The sequence below is a fragment of the Apium graveolens genome, chromosome 8, assembly GCF_009905375.1.
Source record: "Apium graveolens cultivar Ventura chromosome 8, ASM990537v1, whole genome shotgun sequence".
Classification (NCBI taxonomy): Eukaryota; Viridiplantae; Streptophyta; class Magnoliopsida; order Apiales; family Apiaceae; genus Apium; species Apium graveolens.
The window spans coordinates 230,666,099-230,682,401 of NC_133654.1; the positions used below are offsets into that span (position 1 = coordinate 230,666,099).

The 16,303-nt window shown below is 33.6% G+C and overlaps 2 protein-coding genes across 2 annotated transcripts; both read right to left on the reverse strand.

Annotated features, from left to right (window-relative positions):
• Positions 1-1,639: 1,639 nt before the first annotated feature.
• LOC141676595 (uncharacterized) lies at positions 1,640-10,241 on the reverse strand. Its single transcript, XM_074482276.1, has 3 exons — positions 10,064-10,241; positions 4,973-5,118; positions 1,640-4,901 (listed from the first exon to the last, which is right to left on the reverse strand). The coding sequence occupies exon 3, from the start codon at positions 4,897-4,899 to the stop codon at positions 1,972-1,974; it is 2,928 nt and encodes a 975-aa protein (XP_074338377.1). The 5' UTR covers positions 4,900-4,901; positions 4,973-5,118; positions 10,064-10,241; the 3' UTR covers positions 1,640-1,971.
• Positions 10,242-11,662: 1,421 nt separating this feature from the next.
• On the reverse strand, positions 11,663-16,098 carry LOC141676644 (uncharacterized). Its single transcript, XM_074482336.1, has 2 exons — positions 15,989-16,098; positions 11,663-14,972 (listed from the first exon to the last, which is right to left on the reverse strand). Exon 2 carries the CDS (start codon positions 14,889-14,891, stop codon positions 12,027-12,029), a length of 2,865 nt encoding a protein of 954 aa, XP_074338437.1. The 5' UTR covers positions 14,892-14,972; positions 15,989-16,098; the 3' UTR covers positions 11,663-12,026.
• Between the last annotated feature and the right edge of the window lie 205 nt (positions 16,099-16,303).

Here is a 16,303-nt window from a genome sequence, read left to right on the forward strand (position 1 = left end):
AAAATATGCATTTTCTATTAAAAAGTGTAATTCAATTTTTAACTATTTTTATTGATAATATAAGCATATTCCTAGAAAATTGTTAAAAATAACAATTTTTTAATTAAAAATAGTGAAAATAACAATTATGACGGGGCTGGTTAATTGTATTGATTGAGATACGTATTTATCGCCGGTATCATATTTTGTATTAAATACGGATTTGACAAATTAATATTAAAAAAACTGTATTACTTTTTTTATATAATATGCATTTGGTAGATGGTGTCTCGAAAGGATTATCCAAACTGAAAATGTGTATTTTTTATAATTTTATGACATATACAATCAAAAAATATGTATTATTGTTACTTTACATATATTTTATAAATGGATATTTTGACAAATTTTATTTAAAAATGACTGTTTTTAGCCTTTATCTCATATTCTTTCTTGATATTCAAAATAATCTCTTTTTATTAAAATGTTTATTTTTTTATAAAAAAAAAGATAAAATAAGCTGATAGACGTTTCAAAAATGTGGATGATAATGAATAAATAATACGACATTGTGATATATGTTTTAAAACATGTTGGAGTTATTTTTATCGGAAGTAAAAATTATTAAAGAAGAATATATATTTTTCAAGTACGTACTGTCAATGATAAATATTGCATAGAAATGAAAATATATTTTTTTACAGGTATTATATCAAAATATCTAGTTTTAGAAATCAATTACGCGAAATATTTAAAGGCGGGTTTGCGAAATATCTAAAGGCGGGTTATTTTGGACAAAATATTTATGCATCTAGTTTTTCAAAAATTTACGAAAACACATATTAATGAAATTCGTGTTCAATTTTATTCTATAAATGCTCATGTGTTGCATCCTTTTTAATTACTTTGGTGACTTATAATGCATCTCTTTCTAATCCGGTCTTGGAAAAGGATCCGGCTCTTATTTACTTGAATCAAGATGTCTTTAACTAAGACGTCTTTACTTATTAATATTACTCAGCATATTGAAAAAACATGCATGTTTTATGAAGATCTTTAAAACAATAAAATACACATGTCCATCTTGCACATATATTGGGTATTTTAAAACTGTTCAGCGCTTTTTGATAATTTAGACCAGCTAAATCCCATTTTAAATTAGTTATTTTGGACGTCTTTTTTTTGTTCCTAACATTTTAAAATTAATGAATATAAGTTCTTTAAGAGTCCACCATCCAGCTATTAGTTGTATTTGAAGAAACGAGCCAAAACATTTAAACTGCACAATGATCTTTTGACTAGAAATTAGAGTTTTAAGAAAACATGAAACGGAATTTCAGAAAAATAATTTATACTTGTATGGAAATATTTAAATTATAGAAAATCATTTGATTTGGAAAAAGTGGAAAAAGTATCTAGCATTGTGTGACTTGCGAGAGTTAGAAAAATGCAAATGTATTATGATTTTTCGATCAAGTATTATCATTACTTACTCGTTCTGCTCGCATTGTAATTTGTGAGAGTCAAATACCACGTATTTTTTTCCAAAAGAATATATAAACAAAACAAATCTGTACTTGTCTATGCAAATATTCAATTCCATTTTCTGGAATTAAATTTAAAAAGAATTACAACAAAATGGACAGATCAATTACCTATATGAACCAAAAAATAATTGCTTTACTTTTTGTAAAATAACAAGTAATGTATTCGACTTCTTCCAAAATTATTCTAAAACAAAACGATTTGTCTAACCTTTTTTTTTATTGCAATAAGAAAAGGTCAGACAAATCGCACTTTAATATTTCAGTAAGATGTAAAAGAATGGAGGGTAGTCAATTGCTATATATCTGGTATAAGCATGCGATTTTGGTGCTTAACAAGTTGTACAAAGTACAAACGCACATAGGGATGTTACTTATGCTTCTAATTTCTACAGCCATTGGTCTGCTCAAAAGCCTCTTCCAGACAAAACTTTATCATCTTGCTACGTTAAACTTTACAAAACCAGCGAGCCGGCAATGCTGCTGGATCAAGCTCCAGACAACCTCTTAGTCCAAATCTTTCAGTCAGCCGATGTGCAGGAATTTGATGCGAGAACCTAAGCAGCTCACTTGCTGGGATCTTGACCATTACAGGCCGTTCTCCTTTCACTTGCGCCCTCACAAGACACATGAAACCATTCACTGCCTCTTGATACAAAACAGATATGCCCCACGAATTTTCCTCAACGACTTCCACTATGTCATAATCACAGGTTTCCAAGTCAGAACATTTCATACCAGCATTCCAACTTTTATACAACGCCCAAACCTCACCTTTCCTAGGCATGATGATATACTCTTCTTTTTTATCTCTGCTTTCTACTCTTACTCTAACCCGATGAGAGAATGAAGCGGTGGTGGTATGACTCAGTTTCATCTTTTTAAGCACAAATCTTCCAAGAGTAACAGGCATCTTGCTGTCTTTCCACTGAATCATGTCATTTGTGGTTGAACTAACACCCAGCCACACAATGTGCAATTTCTGCTCTGATAAGAGATCAATTTTCTTTATCTTAGCATACTTCTTTGGCAACCCATCCTCATCGCTGTACAAAGCCCACACTTGGCCTGTCTCAAATTTATCGATAGATTTGTAAGTGTCAAAGCTATAGGTTTCGGGATCAGGAATTGTGTTTGCTTCTTCCCGTGAAGCTGGTGTGATGCAACTTTTCTCACCAGGATTTTTAAATGTATTCCCATTGGAATCAAACTGTAAAATCTGGTCTTTTTCGTCAGCAAAATTGTTTCTTTGTTCTGCATGGTTTTTAGATGCAAATGTAGAACATGAACCAACTGGATGCATCTTGTTACTCTTGATTTCCTCACTGGCAAGAAGATCAATCTCTTCAAGATTGGTGGGCAGACATGTAGGGTCAAGTTCAAAAGATCCTTTTGGGATATCTTTGCCATTTATTCGAAAAGACGGGATCCTGTGAGAAAATCTGAATAATTCTTTTGGCTCTATTTTAAAGATGTTCACTCCTGCCTGTTTTGCTCGACAAAAGAGACAAACATAGCCCTTCACCTTACCCAAATATGCAAAGTAAATAGCATTTCCATTAGCAAAGTCAGACAAGACTTCGACAAACTCGTATTCATATTTTCTGTTATTGTCTGGATCTGAAGACCAATTAATATCCCAGTTCTTAAAGAGGGCCCATGTCTCACCCTTTCTAGGATATATTGTGCAAGTATCCCTTCTGCTGTTTTTCTCCCAGCTAACCACATGTGAGAACATCAAATGATCTTTGGTATATTCAGAGTTTCCGTTTTTAAAGTTACCACATGAAACTGGCAAATCCTCTTGAGCCCATTTGATTTCATCCTTATCATCTGGATCTGGCTCCAGCCAGGTTATCAAAAGCTTAAAGTTAGACAGGATTACTTTCCTTATCTGAGCATAAAACCTAGGCATTGCATCTTGGGTGTCATAAACTGCCCATATTTGCCCAGCTGCAAAACACTTCTCCTCTCTATTCTTGTTGAAGTCGCTGAAATCTGGATCAGGATATTCATATATATCTAGTTCGCTTTCCGCATCTTTTGATGATTTTTCATTCACCCTTCCATTTTCAGTTTCATTGCCTCTATTTCCCAGACCCTCTTTAGGAAAGGGATGTACTTCTATTTTAGCCTCCTCCACAGTGTCAGCCATATGAGTATCAAGGCCAGGCGGTCTATTCATACCAGGAGGCTCCAGTTTTGGTGGTAAATCTTCAACTGCGTCTTTAGTCGGTTCAAAAGCATCCCTGCACTTGTTTTCAATATCACCATTATCATCATTTATTTCTTCAGTATAAGAAACATTCTTTTTAGACCTACTTGATCTTCGCGGAAATTGCCCGCTATAAAACCCATCAATTTTAATAGATGATACCTTTTCACTGGAATCAAAATCGTTTTTCTTTTTCTTTCCAAGTGGCTGAACTTTTTCAGCTTTGCGCTTCCCGTTACAATTCATAGAAACATCACTGCGTTTTTCGTTCAGCTTAGACCCCCGTGCCACCTCTGGAGACCATGTATTTCCAGTGCCACTAATTCCCCCAACTTTTACTTTTGCAGGCGAGTTCTCAACTTTACTATGTGTTCTCAACTTTAAAGAAGCTTGCTGACAACCCAGTGTTTGTTTGGAAGATACTGGCTGACTCCGCTTGTTTTGTGGTGCTACTCCTTGAGCATTGGTTTCATAGCCCATAAAGGGCTTACCACAAGTTTGACAGGTCAAAGTTTTGTTGAGCACGTCTCTGTAATACTGGTACCTTGTAGAACAGAACGGGCATGCAGTCCAGAAAGTTGGTTTAATGTTACAGGGTTCTGTTTGAGAAGTCTTTGGTGCCTGCTGATTTTGTTTATTTAGTTCTACAGAACTATAAAAAGAAGCTGGTGTTTTACAAACATTGAAAGGCCTGCATGCACGCTTCGGACACCCATTTACTGAAGCAGAGTTACATTTCACATCAGGGACCTTTACTGAAGCATGTTTACATTTCATATCATGTATCCTCCTTTTTTCACGGTCCAGAAGCACTCTCTGAGCTTCCCCAATTAATTTAAAGGCATCAACAGCTCCGGAAAACTTATTCTTATCGGGATGAAGAGAAAGAGCAAGCTTTCTGAATTGCTTTTTTATTAGTAGATCATCAGCTGTAGGTTCAACTTTAAGGATGCCATACCAGTCCATTTCTGTTCCATGGACCTTATTCTCGGCAGAGCAATGGACATCACAAACCATAATCAATTGGGAGATGTTCTCCAATTCATGAAACAAGTTCTGGGCCTTCATAGCGATCTTCTGAGCCCCCGAAAAGTCCTTGTTTTCCATCTTCTTTTCTGCCAGTAATTTGGCCCTAAAGGCCTCTTCTTTGTTGCACTCCATTACTGATCAGAAAAAAGAATTTATCTGCTATCGTGGTTCAAGCAAATAAGAAGCTTAGAAGCTAGAATTATACCTCGTGCCCAAGACCAGCAAGTATTAGGACAATTTTATTCAAACTTGGATCTCCAATATACAAAAAGCATCATATAAGGACCCACAACGCAACCTCCACAGTCAATTCACATCAATTGACAAAGATTCAAATCTGAAGCGCAAAAACTGAACACACAAAGAAGAATTCAGTCATTAAAAATCATTAAAAAATTTGGTAGTTTACATAGTACTTAAAGTACAAGAGGAGAGGGGTGATTCCAAACTCTTGACCATGTCATAAGTCAGGGATATGCCTTTCCTACCATGCTATGATGCACAACAAGAACTAAAAACAAGAAAACAATAAGTATGAATGAATTAACCCGAAAATCCACTACCCTGAGGTGATTAAACCACTTCCTTTCGGATAGAAGTTTGGTTGGATCACAACTCATAACAACAAAACGATCTCTATTCAATAGTCGATTAAAGTTTTCACATAATAAAAATACTATACTTTCTTAAATCGGGGTAAAACCCTAAAATTAACCAACAATTATATGGAAACAATAAGAAAACTACCCTTCTCACAAATAGGCACTTTATGGAAAAAGAGGGTAAAAAACACTTTTGATTAAAAAGATGTTTTTAAAATTGAAGCTACTCCCCCAGTAGTCCCCCTACCCTATTCTTCTTAAAGAAGCTGATTTTACATGGATCCAACCCAAGTAAACACATTGACTTGTATCACAAAAAAATGCAATGGTGTACATTTGTTTTGTTTTCAGTTGACATAACAGATAATATTTATTAAAATATGCTCCAATATATTTCATTAATTTAATAGTAACAAAATATCAAACTTTTTGGTTTACTACAACATTTTTGTAATATTTCATATTAAAAAGAACATATATATTGTTAAGTCTGGTCATTACCACAAACATAATATTACAATATTTTTTATGTTTAAAGTTTAATAATATAATTTTTCATTTATATCTATTTTAATGAATAGATACAATATTTTTCAAAAGTATAATCCAGATATGTTTTCTTTAATTATATCATACGTATATAGTTGAGTAATAGGATATAAATATATATACTTCCAGAATAATTTAAAATATATCCACACAATGAGCTTGTTTACTCATTCTTGAAACAATGATGATGAAATTCCTGTATCAAAGTTTCGCAGCCCATTTTACCGACGAGTTGCGCATAATGCGTATCCTGGAAATTTTATATGCAACTTGATGATGCATTCTAATAATGCGTGGACCACCAGTACGCATACTCATGTGCATACTCACAACGTGCATGCTTTATATAATGTTTATTTGACTCCTCCATGCTGGAAACCCAAAATAGAGTGGTGACCGGAAAAAATTGACGTGTTTATGTATATCAGAGGTGTTTGCGTGTGTATGTGAGAGGGATGAGTGATAAGGTGCGGATATATACAGGGGATAAGGTCATATGGTTTAATGGGATATGAAGGGATTGGGCTTCTGAATCTACATAAAAAGGAAACGCAATGGTGGTGGATTCTTGTCTAGTGGCGACATACAGTAAAGGAAGACTTAATTTATACTTTATGTATTACAGAAAGATGTGCACAGGATGAGAGAACAGGAAGAAAAAACCCACCAACACTTATATGAGCAAATGCGAAAGTATATATTTCTACTACATAAACACTTCATCATTAATAAATAAATTTGTACAGTTTAATATGCGACATCTATGTTTCACTTTCGTAATATTTAATAAATCTAAATAAATCTTATTTTGTATATTTTACGCATTTTGTATCTATATTGGTGAATTTTGGGCTTTCCATTGTTTCTAGGATATTTAGTGGAGCATGAACCCCCCCCCCCCACACACACATATCAATAATATATATAGCTCGTAGCTATAGGTATATAGCCATATAACCAATATATCCAAAAAATGATAAACGAGTTAGGCATTTATACAATTATCTCATATATGACAATCATTAAATAATAACTACTAAGTAGGTCTCTTATATATAATCAACAAAAATATTATAATATATGAATAGTTATTTTGTCCTATGAAAATGATGGTGTTTTTTAAGAAAAACACCGTTTGAGGGAAAATAAAAATTTAACGAAAATTATAGTGACAAATTTTGCAAAACACAACACACATAAAGCGCTGAAAAAAGGTTTCTCCTCTTACCGCATATACTTATACCTATATATACAATGCAAAATACAAGGCCTTAGGCATATAACCTATTTTCCTTTAAGGGTCATTAAGGTAACGGAGGTAGGCTCTAGGAAATTATCCTCCTACATAATAATATATGTATATTCTTATTAAAACACATTAGCAATTTGCAAATCATGCTAGTGGTTCTGCAATCTTCTCTTTTATAAATTAAAATATCTTACCCTATTCTCTTCTATCCAAAAATGACACCAGAATTATTCAGGTCGGCTTAAGCAAGATTGTGGACCATCTCAATTTTATGCCTAACTAATCACTTAAGATGCGGACTGGACTTTTCACTCCTAAAGTAATCTGTCTAATACCTACATCAACTTATATTATATGTCTAGCCGACTAGTTGAAGAACTGATAGTTACAGCGCATAGATTTTCTTTTCAGTATAGAAACTTTGAACATATAATAAAACACTGGATTAACATGAGGCTCTCATTGACATAACTTTAATGATGAATTAGATTAATTTGAACTTTATTCTTGTAAAACTTGTGCAGAAAAGAAACATAATCACTAGATTTTTTTTAATATTTCCAACTTATCATGAGACATTGTCCACAAACATCATCTCAGAAAGAAGGCGCAAAGTAGAAATTCTTCTGAAAATGAATCCTAAAATCCTATCACACACATAGATAACAGGAATGATGTCTTATGGGTAGGGTATGCATCATTATTTGTTATTATTCAATTATATAACTTACATAAGAAATGATGTTCTTGCGAACTCTCATTCACAACAGAACTCTCCGCTCTTACTTTCATGATACTCACAGCTTGTGAATACATTATATTCATATTGAAGCTGCCGTTATATCTAAATAATCCACGTTAACCTACACGTCAGCACATGATCCTTCGAAGAATACAAAAATCTACTTTAGTCTATATACTATTAGTTGCATGTATCATAAACCAAATTAACACATGAGATATACTTGAAAGGGCATAGCCAGTTAGTCAGTAAAGTTCAACGAATTAAACAAGTTTACCATATATCTAAATTCTAAAAAATATTATCTTTAAGGACCAATAACACGTCAACATGATAACCAATTCTATAATATAAATAAACTGTCAGAAAAATGCCAAAAACAGCTACACTAATATACTCCCTCCGTCCCAATTTATCTGTCTTGTTTAACTTTTGATGGTCAAATTGACTCAACTTTGACCGTAAATAAAAATTTATTTTTTCATTATTTTGAAAAACTGAAAAATACATATTAAAGTAGATTAAACATACTTTCTGATGATATAATTTTTATAGATATTTTCGATAACGTACTATGTGAAATTTTTGGTCAAAGTTCGGTCAATTTGACCGCAAAAAGTCAAACAAGACAGATAAATTGGGACGGAGGGAGTATATGATGATTAGATTGCTTCTCATAATAAAAATGAAACTCATTAGGAAATAATGAAAATGAGAGGGGTAAGAAACAGTCCAAATCGCATTAAATTAAGAGAAAGGTGAATAAACAAATAAAGTAAAAACTCCGTAATTCTATTACACCCTCATCAAATTGTGATATTATTGGCCATTACAATATGAGATTCACATTTTTAGTAACAAATTATCTTGTTTACCACGTACAATAAAACAAGATAAATTAGGTTATTAGGTCCGTCCAAAACAAGCACCCAAGAAAAAGTTTTAATTTGGTGATATGGAGAAAACTATGGATCCTACCCCATAAAAAAGAGAGACCCAGTTCAATATTTAAAATATCTGGATTATCTGTAATATACAAGGAGATGGAGTCACATTTCTCATATAGGGAATAAAATCCTAAACATGTAACCTGACAGATTAAGGCCCACAACATTGCTGTTATTTATAATAAATAATACACTAGTTTCCTATGCACTAAGGATATTAAACTAATTATTACCATGTATAAAAATACTCTTTTATTTTAAATTACGTTCGAGGTGATCTCTAAGAATATTTTTTTGTATTTAGTTGGGATAAAAATACTCTTTTATTATATTATGGGTTATTGCTTATGAATTTCGTTTTTTCCTCCATTTCATTCCCAAAGATCTAAATAAAAACATAACCAATAAATTTAAGAAGAGATGCTCATATTTTATCTTCCTCGTCTTCTTCCAAACTCTCATGATAAAAATTAAGAATGCACTCCCTTTTTTTCCACTCCTCCCTCCTACCTCTATTATTTATTCTAAAATCTTGTTCACAACTGTCCATTCCATCTTCCCAACCAAACGACACCTATATCTCTAATCTACGCAACAAACTCAAAACCCAATCTTCTGAGTCGCCATTGTTGTCACCAAGCCATTGGAATAAGTTCATAAGTGTTTAATAAATCAACGATAAAATTTGAAATTGAAGGTAGGTTTTCTTCACTTAAAGTAAAAGGCTAAAACTATTTCACTCCAAAAATAATTAAGTTGCAGAAAACTTATTCCACAAAACTACACCATATAGCATTGGTGGAACTCAATTTTCCATCTTTCAAGCAAAGCGTATTTAGTGTAAACAGAAAAATACTTTTCCCCGATTCTTGATGTCCAAAGACTCCCCATTGCACTAATATCGAAAACACAAGCAAACACCGTCCATCAACTACACTCACCTTAACCCTGCCAACCTCAAAAACCCCTACCCATCAAGTTACCAACTTTATATAACATGCAATAAATGATCACACAACATAACAATAGCTCAATTTACATATACCAAAATCAAAACATATCACATAATTTATCAAAAAAGATGCAATCTTTAATTGACCCAGAAACCCTAAATTTCAAGATTTTTTAAAATTTCGAACTAAAATTTTGATTTTTACAAAAAGATATGACAATATATAGATACAGCAAAGGGAAAAAAAGAACTTACTTAGTTTGGGTGATGAATAGAAGAGCTTGTAATTATAACAAGAATCACCAATGGAGTGCCCAATGAAGAATGCAAGCGGAGAGAAGGTGTTTGTGTGTGTATGTATGTGTGTGGATATGTAACAATTGACAGACCGGAAATATTAATGTGAGAGATGTGGGAGGGTGAGTTATGTCAGTAAGCCTTTATGTTTGAGTAATTTAACCATTTCTTTCTAGTTATTTTTATCCTTCAAAAAAGTTAAATTATTAACTTTTTTATTCATTATTTTCAAAACAAAATTCTCAAGTCCAGTTTTTTCTAGGCAAGATGTGTGGGACGAAAAAAAACATTTTTTACGTAAAGTATTTTTTGGAAAAAATATCATGTTTAATTTTTTTTATAAAATAAATGTAATTATTAATTATAGTTTAATAGTAAAACATAATTGTGGTTAAATTTTAATTTAACTATATTGTTTCCAATAATAATATTTATCATATTTTTTGTTTAAAATTAAAAATATAGCAGCATACTGGGGCACAGGCCGAAGACACGAGACTTTGTATGTTGTTATTGAAGATATGATTTTGTACATTTGAATTTTAGGATACTGGTTAGTTAGTTGCTCTATCAAAGAGAGTAAGAGAAATTAATACGGCATGCTTGTCCGTTTCCTCTCTAGCACATTGCACATTGTCAATCTCAACTAGTATTTGACAATGTTCAAGATCAATGACAACAATATACAAAATAAAAAGGTACCATAAAACAGACAATATCACGTACCATGGAAAAATGTCATACATCTTTATCACCAAATCAATGGCCATCCAAACAGATTATGCTGCACAAAAATCTCGACAACCATCAACATACCCGGCCAGTTCCACCTTTCTTAAAAATTATAGTCCAAATAAATTATATAAATAATATTAACATCATAACTTATAATTTATTTAGGTTTTTAAATAAATTTATGTACAAATTGATATGTGTTGGGTAAATTATAATTTATAAGTTATTATTTTTAAATAAAATTAAAATATAAACTAAAATTTTTATAAATTAATAATTTTAAAATACATGAATATAAAATAAAAAATAAAAATTTAAAAACAAGAATGTGATCATGACCTAGGGATAAAACTATATAATATACATTATTCACGACGAAAATTAAATTATACTATTTAAATAAATAGAACTGAATATAATTACATTGATTTAGTTTGATTAATATAATTTAAATGAATTGACAACTAAAAATCAAAACCATAAAACTATTAAATTACAGAAAAATTATCAAAATACTCGTCTTTTGAAAATTATTGCAAAAATACGTTTTGCAACTAAAAGGAACCAAATATACAACTTCTCTACTAAAATTACTTTTTGCATCTAGGTGCAGCGGGATACAAAATCATATTTTTGCAAAAAAATATGATAAAATCGTATTTTTGCAAATTAAAATTTAAAAAAGTCATTTTTTTTGCAAAAAAATATATTTTTGAAAAAACTCTAAATTATATTTATAATTAACTTTAAGAATAAAAATTAAGCACAAGTTGCGTGTAATAAAAAAAGTTAACAAACTGCGGGCAGAAGATCCAGTGAAAATGAAAATGAAAAACAGAAAAATTATCATGCTACCAACATTCTGCTTATGAACATATAATTGCCAGATGAGACCAATCCTCATAGCATCCAAACAGTTCAATATGTCCCAAACAGTCCAATAATGCCAGACCAAGTTTTCTAGCTGAATGAACTGGGCAAAATGAAAGCCACAGGCACTTATAGGCCAATCCATAAATAAATTAAAATGTCTAGATAGATATATCTGGCAAAAGCATACTTCCTACACAAAAGTAGTATATCCCTGCTAGTCCATTTTAAAAAACCATCAGCCATGGGCATAATAGTCATTCTAATGTATCTTATGTAGAGAAGGGTGAGAGAAACCATTCATCATATTGCTACGTTAATCTTTACAAAGCAGGTGAAAAGGCAATGCTGCTGGATCAAGCTCCAGATTACCTCTCAGGCTGCCACCTTGCTCTGCCGTCAGCCGAAACGCGGGAATCTGATGGGAGAATCTTAACAACTCATTTGCAGGTATAGTAAACGTTACAGGAAATTGCCCCTTGACTTGCACAGTAAACACGGACTTATAACCATTCACTTCCTCCAGAGACAAAACATATATACCAGATTGATTATTCTCGATGACTTCTACTACGTCATAATCACAGTTTTCCAAATCAGAACATTTCAACCCAGCATTCCAATTCTTATATAATGCCCAGATCTCACCTTTCCTAGGAAGAATGACATACTCTTCTTTCTTACCTCGGCTTTCTATGCTTGCTCTTACATGATGAGAAAAGGCAGCAGTGCTGGTGTATTCACTCGGTCTCATCTTTCGAATCTTAAATCTCCCACAAGCAACGGGTATATTTTTGTCATTCCACTGAATCATGCCGTTTGATGTGGAAGAAACACCCAACCATGCCACACTCAATTTATACTTGGGCAGTAAATCAATTTTGATTATCCGACCATAGTACTTTGGCATGCCATCCTCATCACAGTAAATAGCCCATACCTGACCAATCTCAAATTTATCAATGGATTTGTTGGCATCAAAATTATAGAATTCAGGATCAGGAATTTCATAAGCATCCTCCGACAAATCTGGTACAACACCCACATCTTCAGTAGGATTTTCATACGTGTTGAAACTGGCATCAGAATGCAACGTCTGGTCCTCTTCATCCATAGATAAATCTACACATGAATCTGAACGCTTTTTCTGCTCTGCTTGGTTATTAGATACATCCACATGAATATTTGTTTCCATCGTATCTTTTGCAAATGTAGAACAAGGATCAACCGGAGGCGTTTTTCTACTCTTGATTTCCTCTTTAGTAGAAGGATCAATTTCCTGAAGGTTGGGGGGTAGACATACAGGGTCAAGTTCAAAAGACCCTTTTAGGGCATCTATTATTTTTTCCCCAGTCATTTGAAACGACGGAATCCTGTGAGAAAATCTAAACATTTCCTTTGCTTCTACTTGAAATATGTCCACTCCTCCCTGTTTTGTCCGACAAAATACACAAACATAACCCTTTACCTTACCCAAGTATGCAACAGAAATAGCAGTTCCATCAGCATAGTCAGACAAGACTACAACAAACTCATATTCATACTTCCTGTGATTTTCTGGATCCAAAGACCAAAAAATATTCCAGTCCTTATAGAGCGCCCAAATCTCACCCTTTCTTGGATATATCTTGTAAGTATTCCTACTGCTGCCTATCTCCCAGCTAACCAAATGTGAGAACATCAGACGATCGTCAGTGTTTTCAGAACTTCCCTCTCTAAAGTTACCACATGAAACTGGTAAATCCTCTTCAGCCCACTTAATTTCATCTTTATCATCTGGGTCTGCCTCCAGCCATGTTATCCGAAGCTTAAACTTGGGATGGAATACTTTTCTGATTTGAGCATAAAATCTAGGCATTGCATCCTGGGTGTCGTAAACTGCCCAGATCTGCCCCGCAGCAAACTTTTTCTCCTCTCTATTAATTTCAAAATCGCTGAAATCCGGATCAGGGTATTCAAAGGTTTCTGGTTCTGTTTTAGCATCTTCTGATGGTTCTCCATTCTCACTCTTCTTTGCAGTTTCATTGCCTTTATTAGGCAATACCTCTCTGGGAAACAGGTGTTTTGTCTTTAGAGCCTCTTCCTCATTCTCTTTAACTGCTTCTCCGGTATAAGAAACATTATTCCCCGACCTACTTGATCTTTGCAAGAATGGATCACAATTAGACCCATCACCCTTAATAGATACCTCTGCTTCGGATTTTTTGCTAGATTCACTGTTGAAGCTTTTACTGCAGTCAGAAAATTTCTTCTTTTTCTTCTCGTTCATCTTTCCACATGGCGGTGATATATCAGCTTTTCGCTTCTGGTTAAGATTAATGGAGACATCCCCAAAGTTTTCAATAGGTTTAGACTCCCATGCCTCCGCAGAAGACCATATATTTTCCCCAACGTCTACTTCCGTGCTGGAGTACTCAGCATTACTTTGCAGACCCAATTTACAAGGAGCTTGATTCTGAGCCACTGTTTGTTTGGATGCTGACCGGCTCAAGTTGCGTTCTGGTGGTACTCCTTGATCTCCGACTTCATAGGCAGTAAAGACATGTTGACAATTTCGACAACAGAGGTTCCGGTGGAGCACGCTTCTGTAATATTGGTACCTTGTATAACAGAGTGGACATGCAGTCCAGAAAGTTGGGTTATTGCTATTGGATCCTGTTTGCGCAGTCTGTGGTGCCTGCTGGACATGTCTATTTGCGTTCATGGAACTATTTTCATCATGTGCCTGCCTCTGGACTTCGGAAGGCTTGCTTGCTTGCTTTGAAGCCCCATTTCCTACAGCAGATTTACGTTTCACATCATGCATCTTCCTTTTTACTTTGTTCAGCAGCACCCTCTGAGCTTCACCAATTAACTTAAAGGCATCTGCAGCTCCAGCAAACTTGTTTTTATCCGGATGAAGATGAAGAGCAAACTTTCTGAATTGCTTCTTTATCTGTACATCATCAGCAGTTTGCTCAAGTTTAAGGATGCCATACCAATCCATTTCAGTTCCAAGGATCTTACTTTCAGCAGAACAGTGCACGTCACAAACCAGAATTAACTGGGAAATGTTGTCCAATCCAGGATAGAGGTTCTGGGCCTTAATTGCATTCTTTCTAGCCCCAATAAAGTCCTTCTTTTCCATTTTCGTCTCTGCCAATACTTTGGCCCTGAAGGCCTCTTCTTTGTTGCACTCCATCACTGATCAGAAAGAAAGGATTTTACTTACTATCTTCTTTCATGTACACAAGAACCTTAGAAGCTGAAACGGTACCTAAAGCTTAAGACCAGAAACGATAAAGAACATTAGAATCAAACTAGGGAGTGTAGAATAAGACAACAATCATAAAGAGAACCCACAGCAAAATCCTCAGAAAATTCAAACCAGTTAACAGTTTTCACACCTTAACAAGAAACTAAAAAAATAACTCATGCAATCAAATTTTATTTTCATGATGAAGTCGATAAAGAATAAAACAATGCAAAGCACAGTGATAAGATCAATATCTAGACATAACCAACATTATATTAGCATTTGCCCTTTTCATCTAAATGCTCTGCGCCAAGATAAAGAAGAAAGTCCCGGACATATTATATTTACATATTACATCTTTCATCTACCTCTCTTGGGGGGTCCTACTATAGTTTCCACGTCTACTTTCCAAGTTCTTTAAATTTGAAGAAAATAAGAGGGGTTCATGTCCCTGTGTCTCGTAAATCGAGAGGAATACCTGCTGACAACTAAACTATCCATAGCTATTAACATTAGTTCGCTTATTTGTGAGATTTGTTCTCTCCTAAACACACCAAAACTCACCATCAAATTAAATATTCATTACATGCTATTATTCATAACCAAGTTTCCGCAATACAGCACAAACACATAACCTAATTCCTTTGGGTAAATGCATCAAATTACCAAGAACCGAGTCCTCACACACACTTCGAAAATCGAAAAAAACTTGTATATATACCAATATTACACTTCAATAGCACAATAAATGAAACCCCTCTCTTAAACGGACTAACTTTACTAATTAATTATTTATACATCAAAAATAAAAAAATGAATAAATTTTTTATTACAACCTATGTAAAACCACATGCATTAACAAAGACACAACATATGAAACATATGTAAACAGGTATAAACATAAGATTAAAGCTAATACAACAACCTTTTAATTGTCTGAAAACCCTAAATGAACTAGTACTTCATGTACTAATATACATACACATACATGTCAACATACATTATACATGAATAAATGTATCAACTGAGAAATAGAAACTTACCGAGAATAGAAAAGAGTGGAGGAGAAGGGGGTAAGTGTGAATGAGGGCTGTAAAAAAGCAATCGACTTATAAGCTGGAAGGGCCGGAAATAAGGCTAAAAGATCGACTTATTTACTACTTGTGTCCTAGGTGGGTGTGTCTCATTGGTTTCTTTTGTAATTATAGGAAAATTTTGAGGGCATTATTTGAGCCCCTTTTACATTTTATACCCTCAAACTTTCATGATTATGTTAGTGTTTTTACTTCGATTGAAATACAATTTAATTGTTTCTCATAGTCCATTTGTTCATTTTCATAGGATTTGTTTTGGGTTGA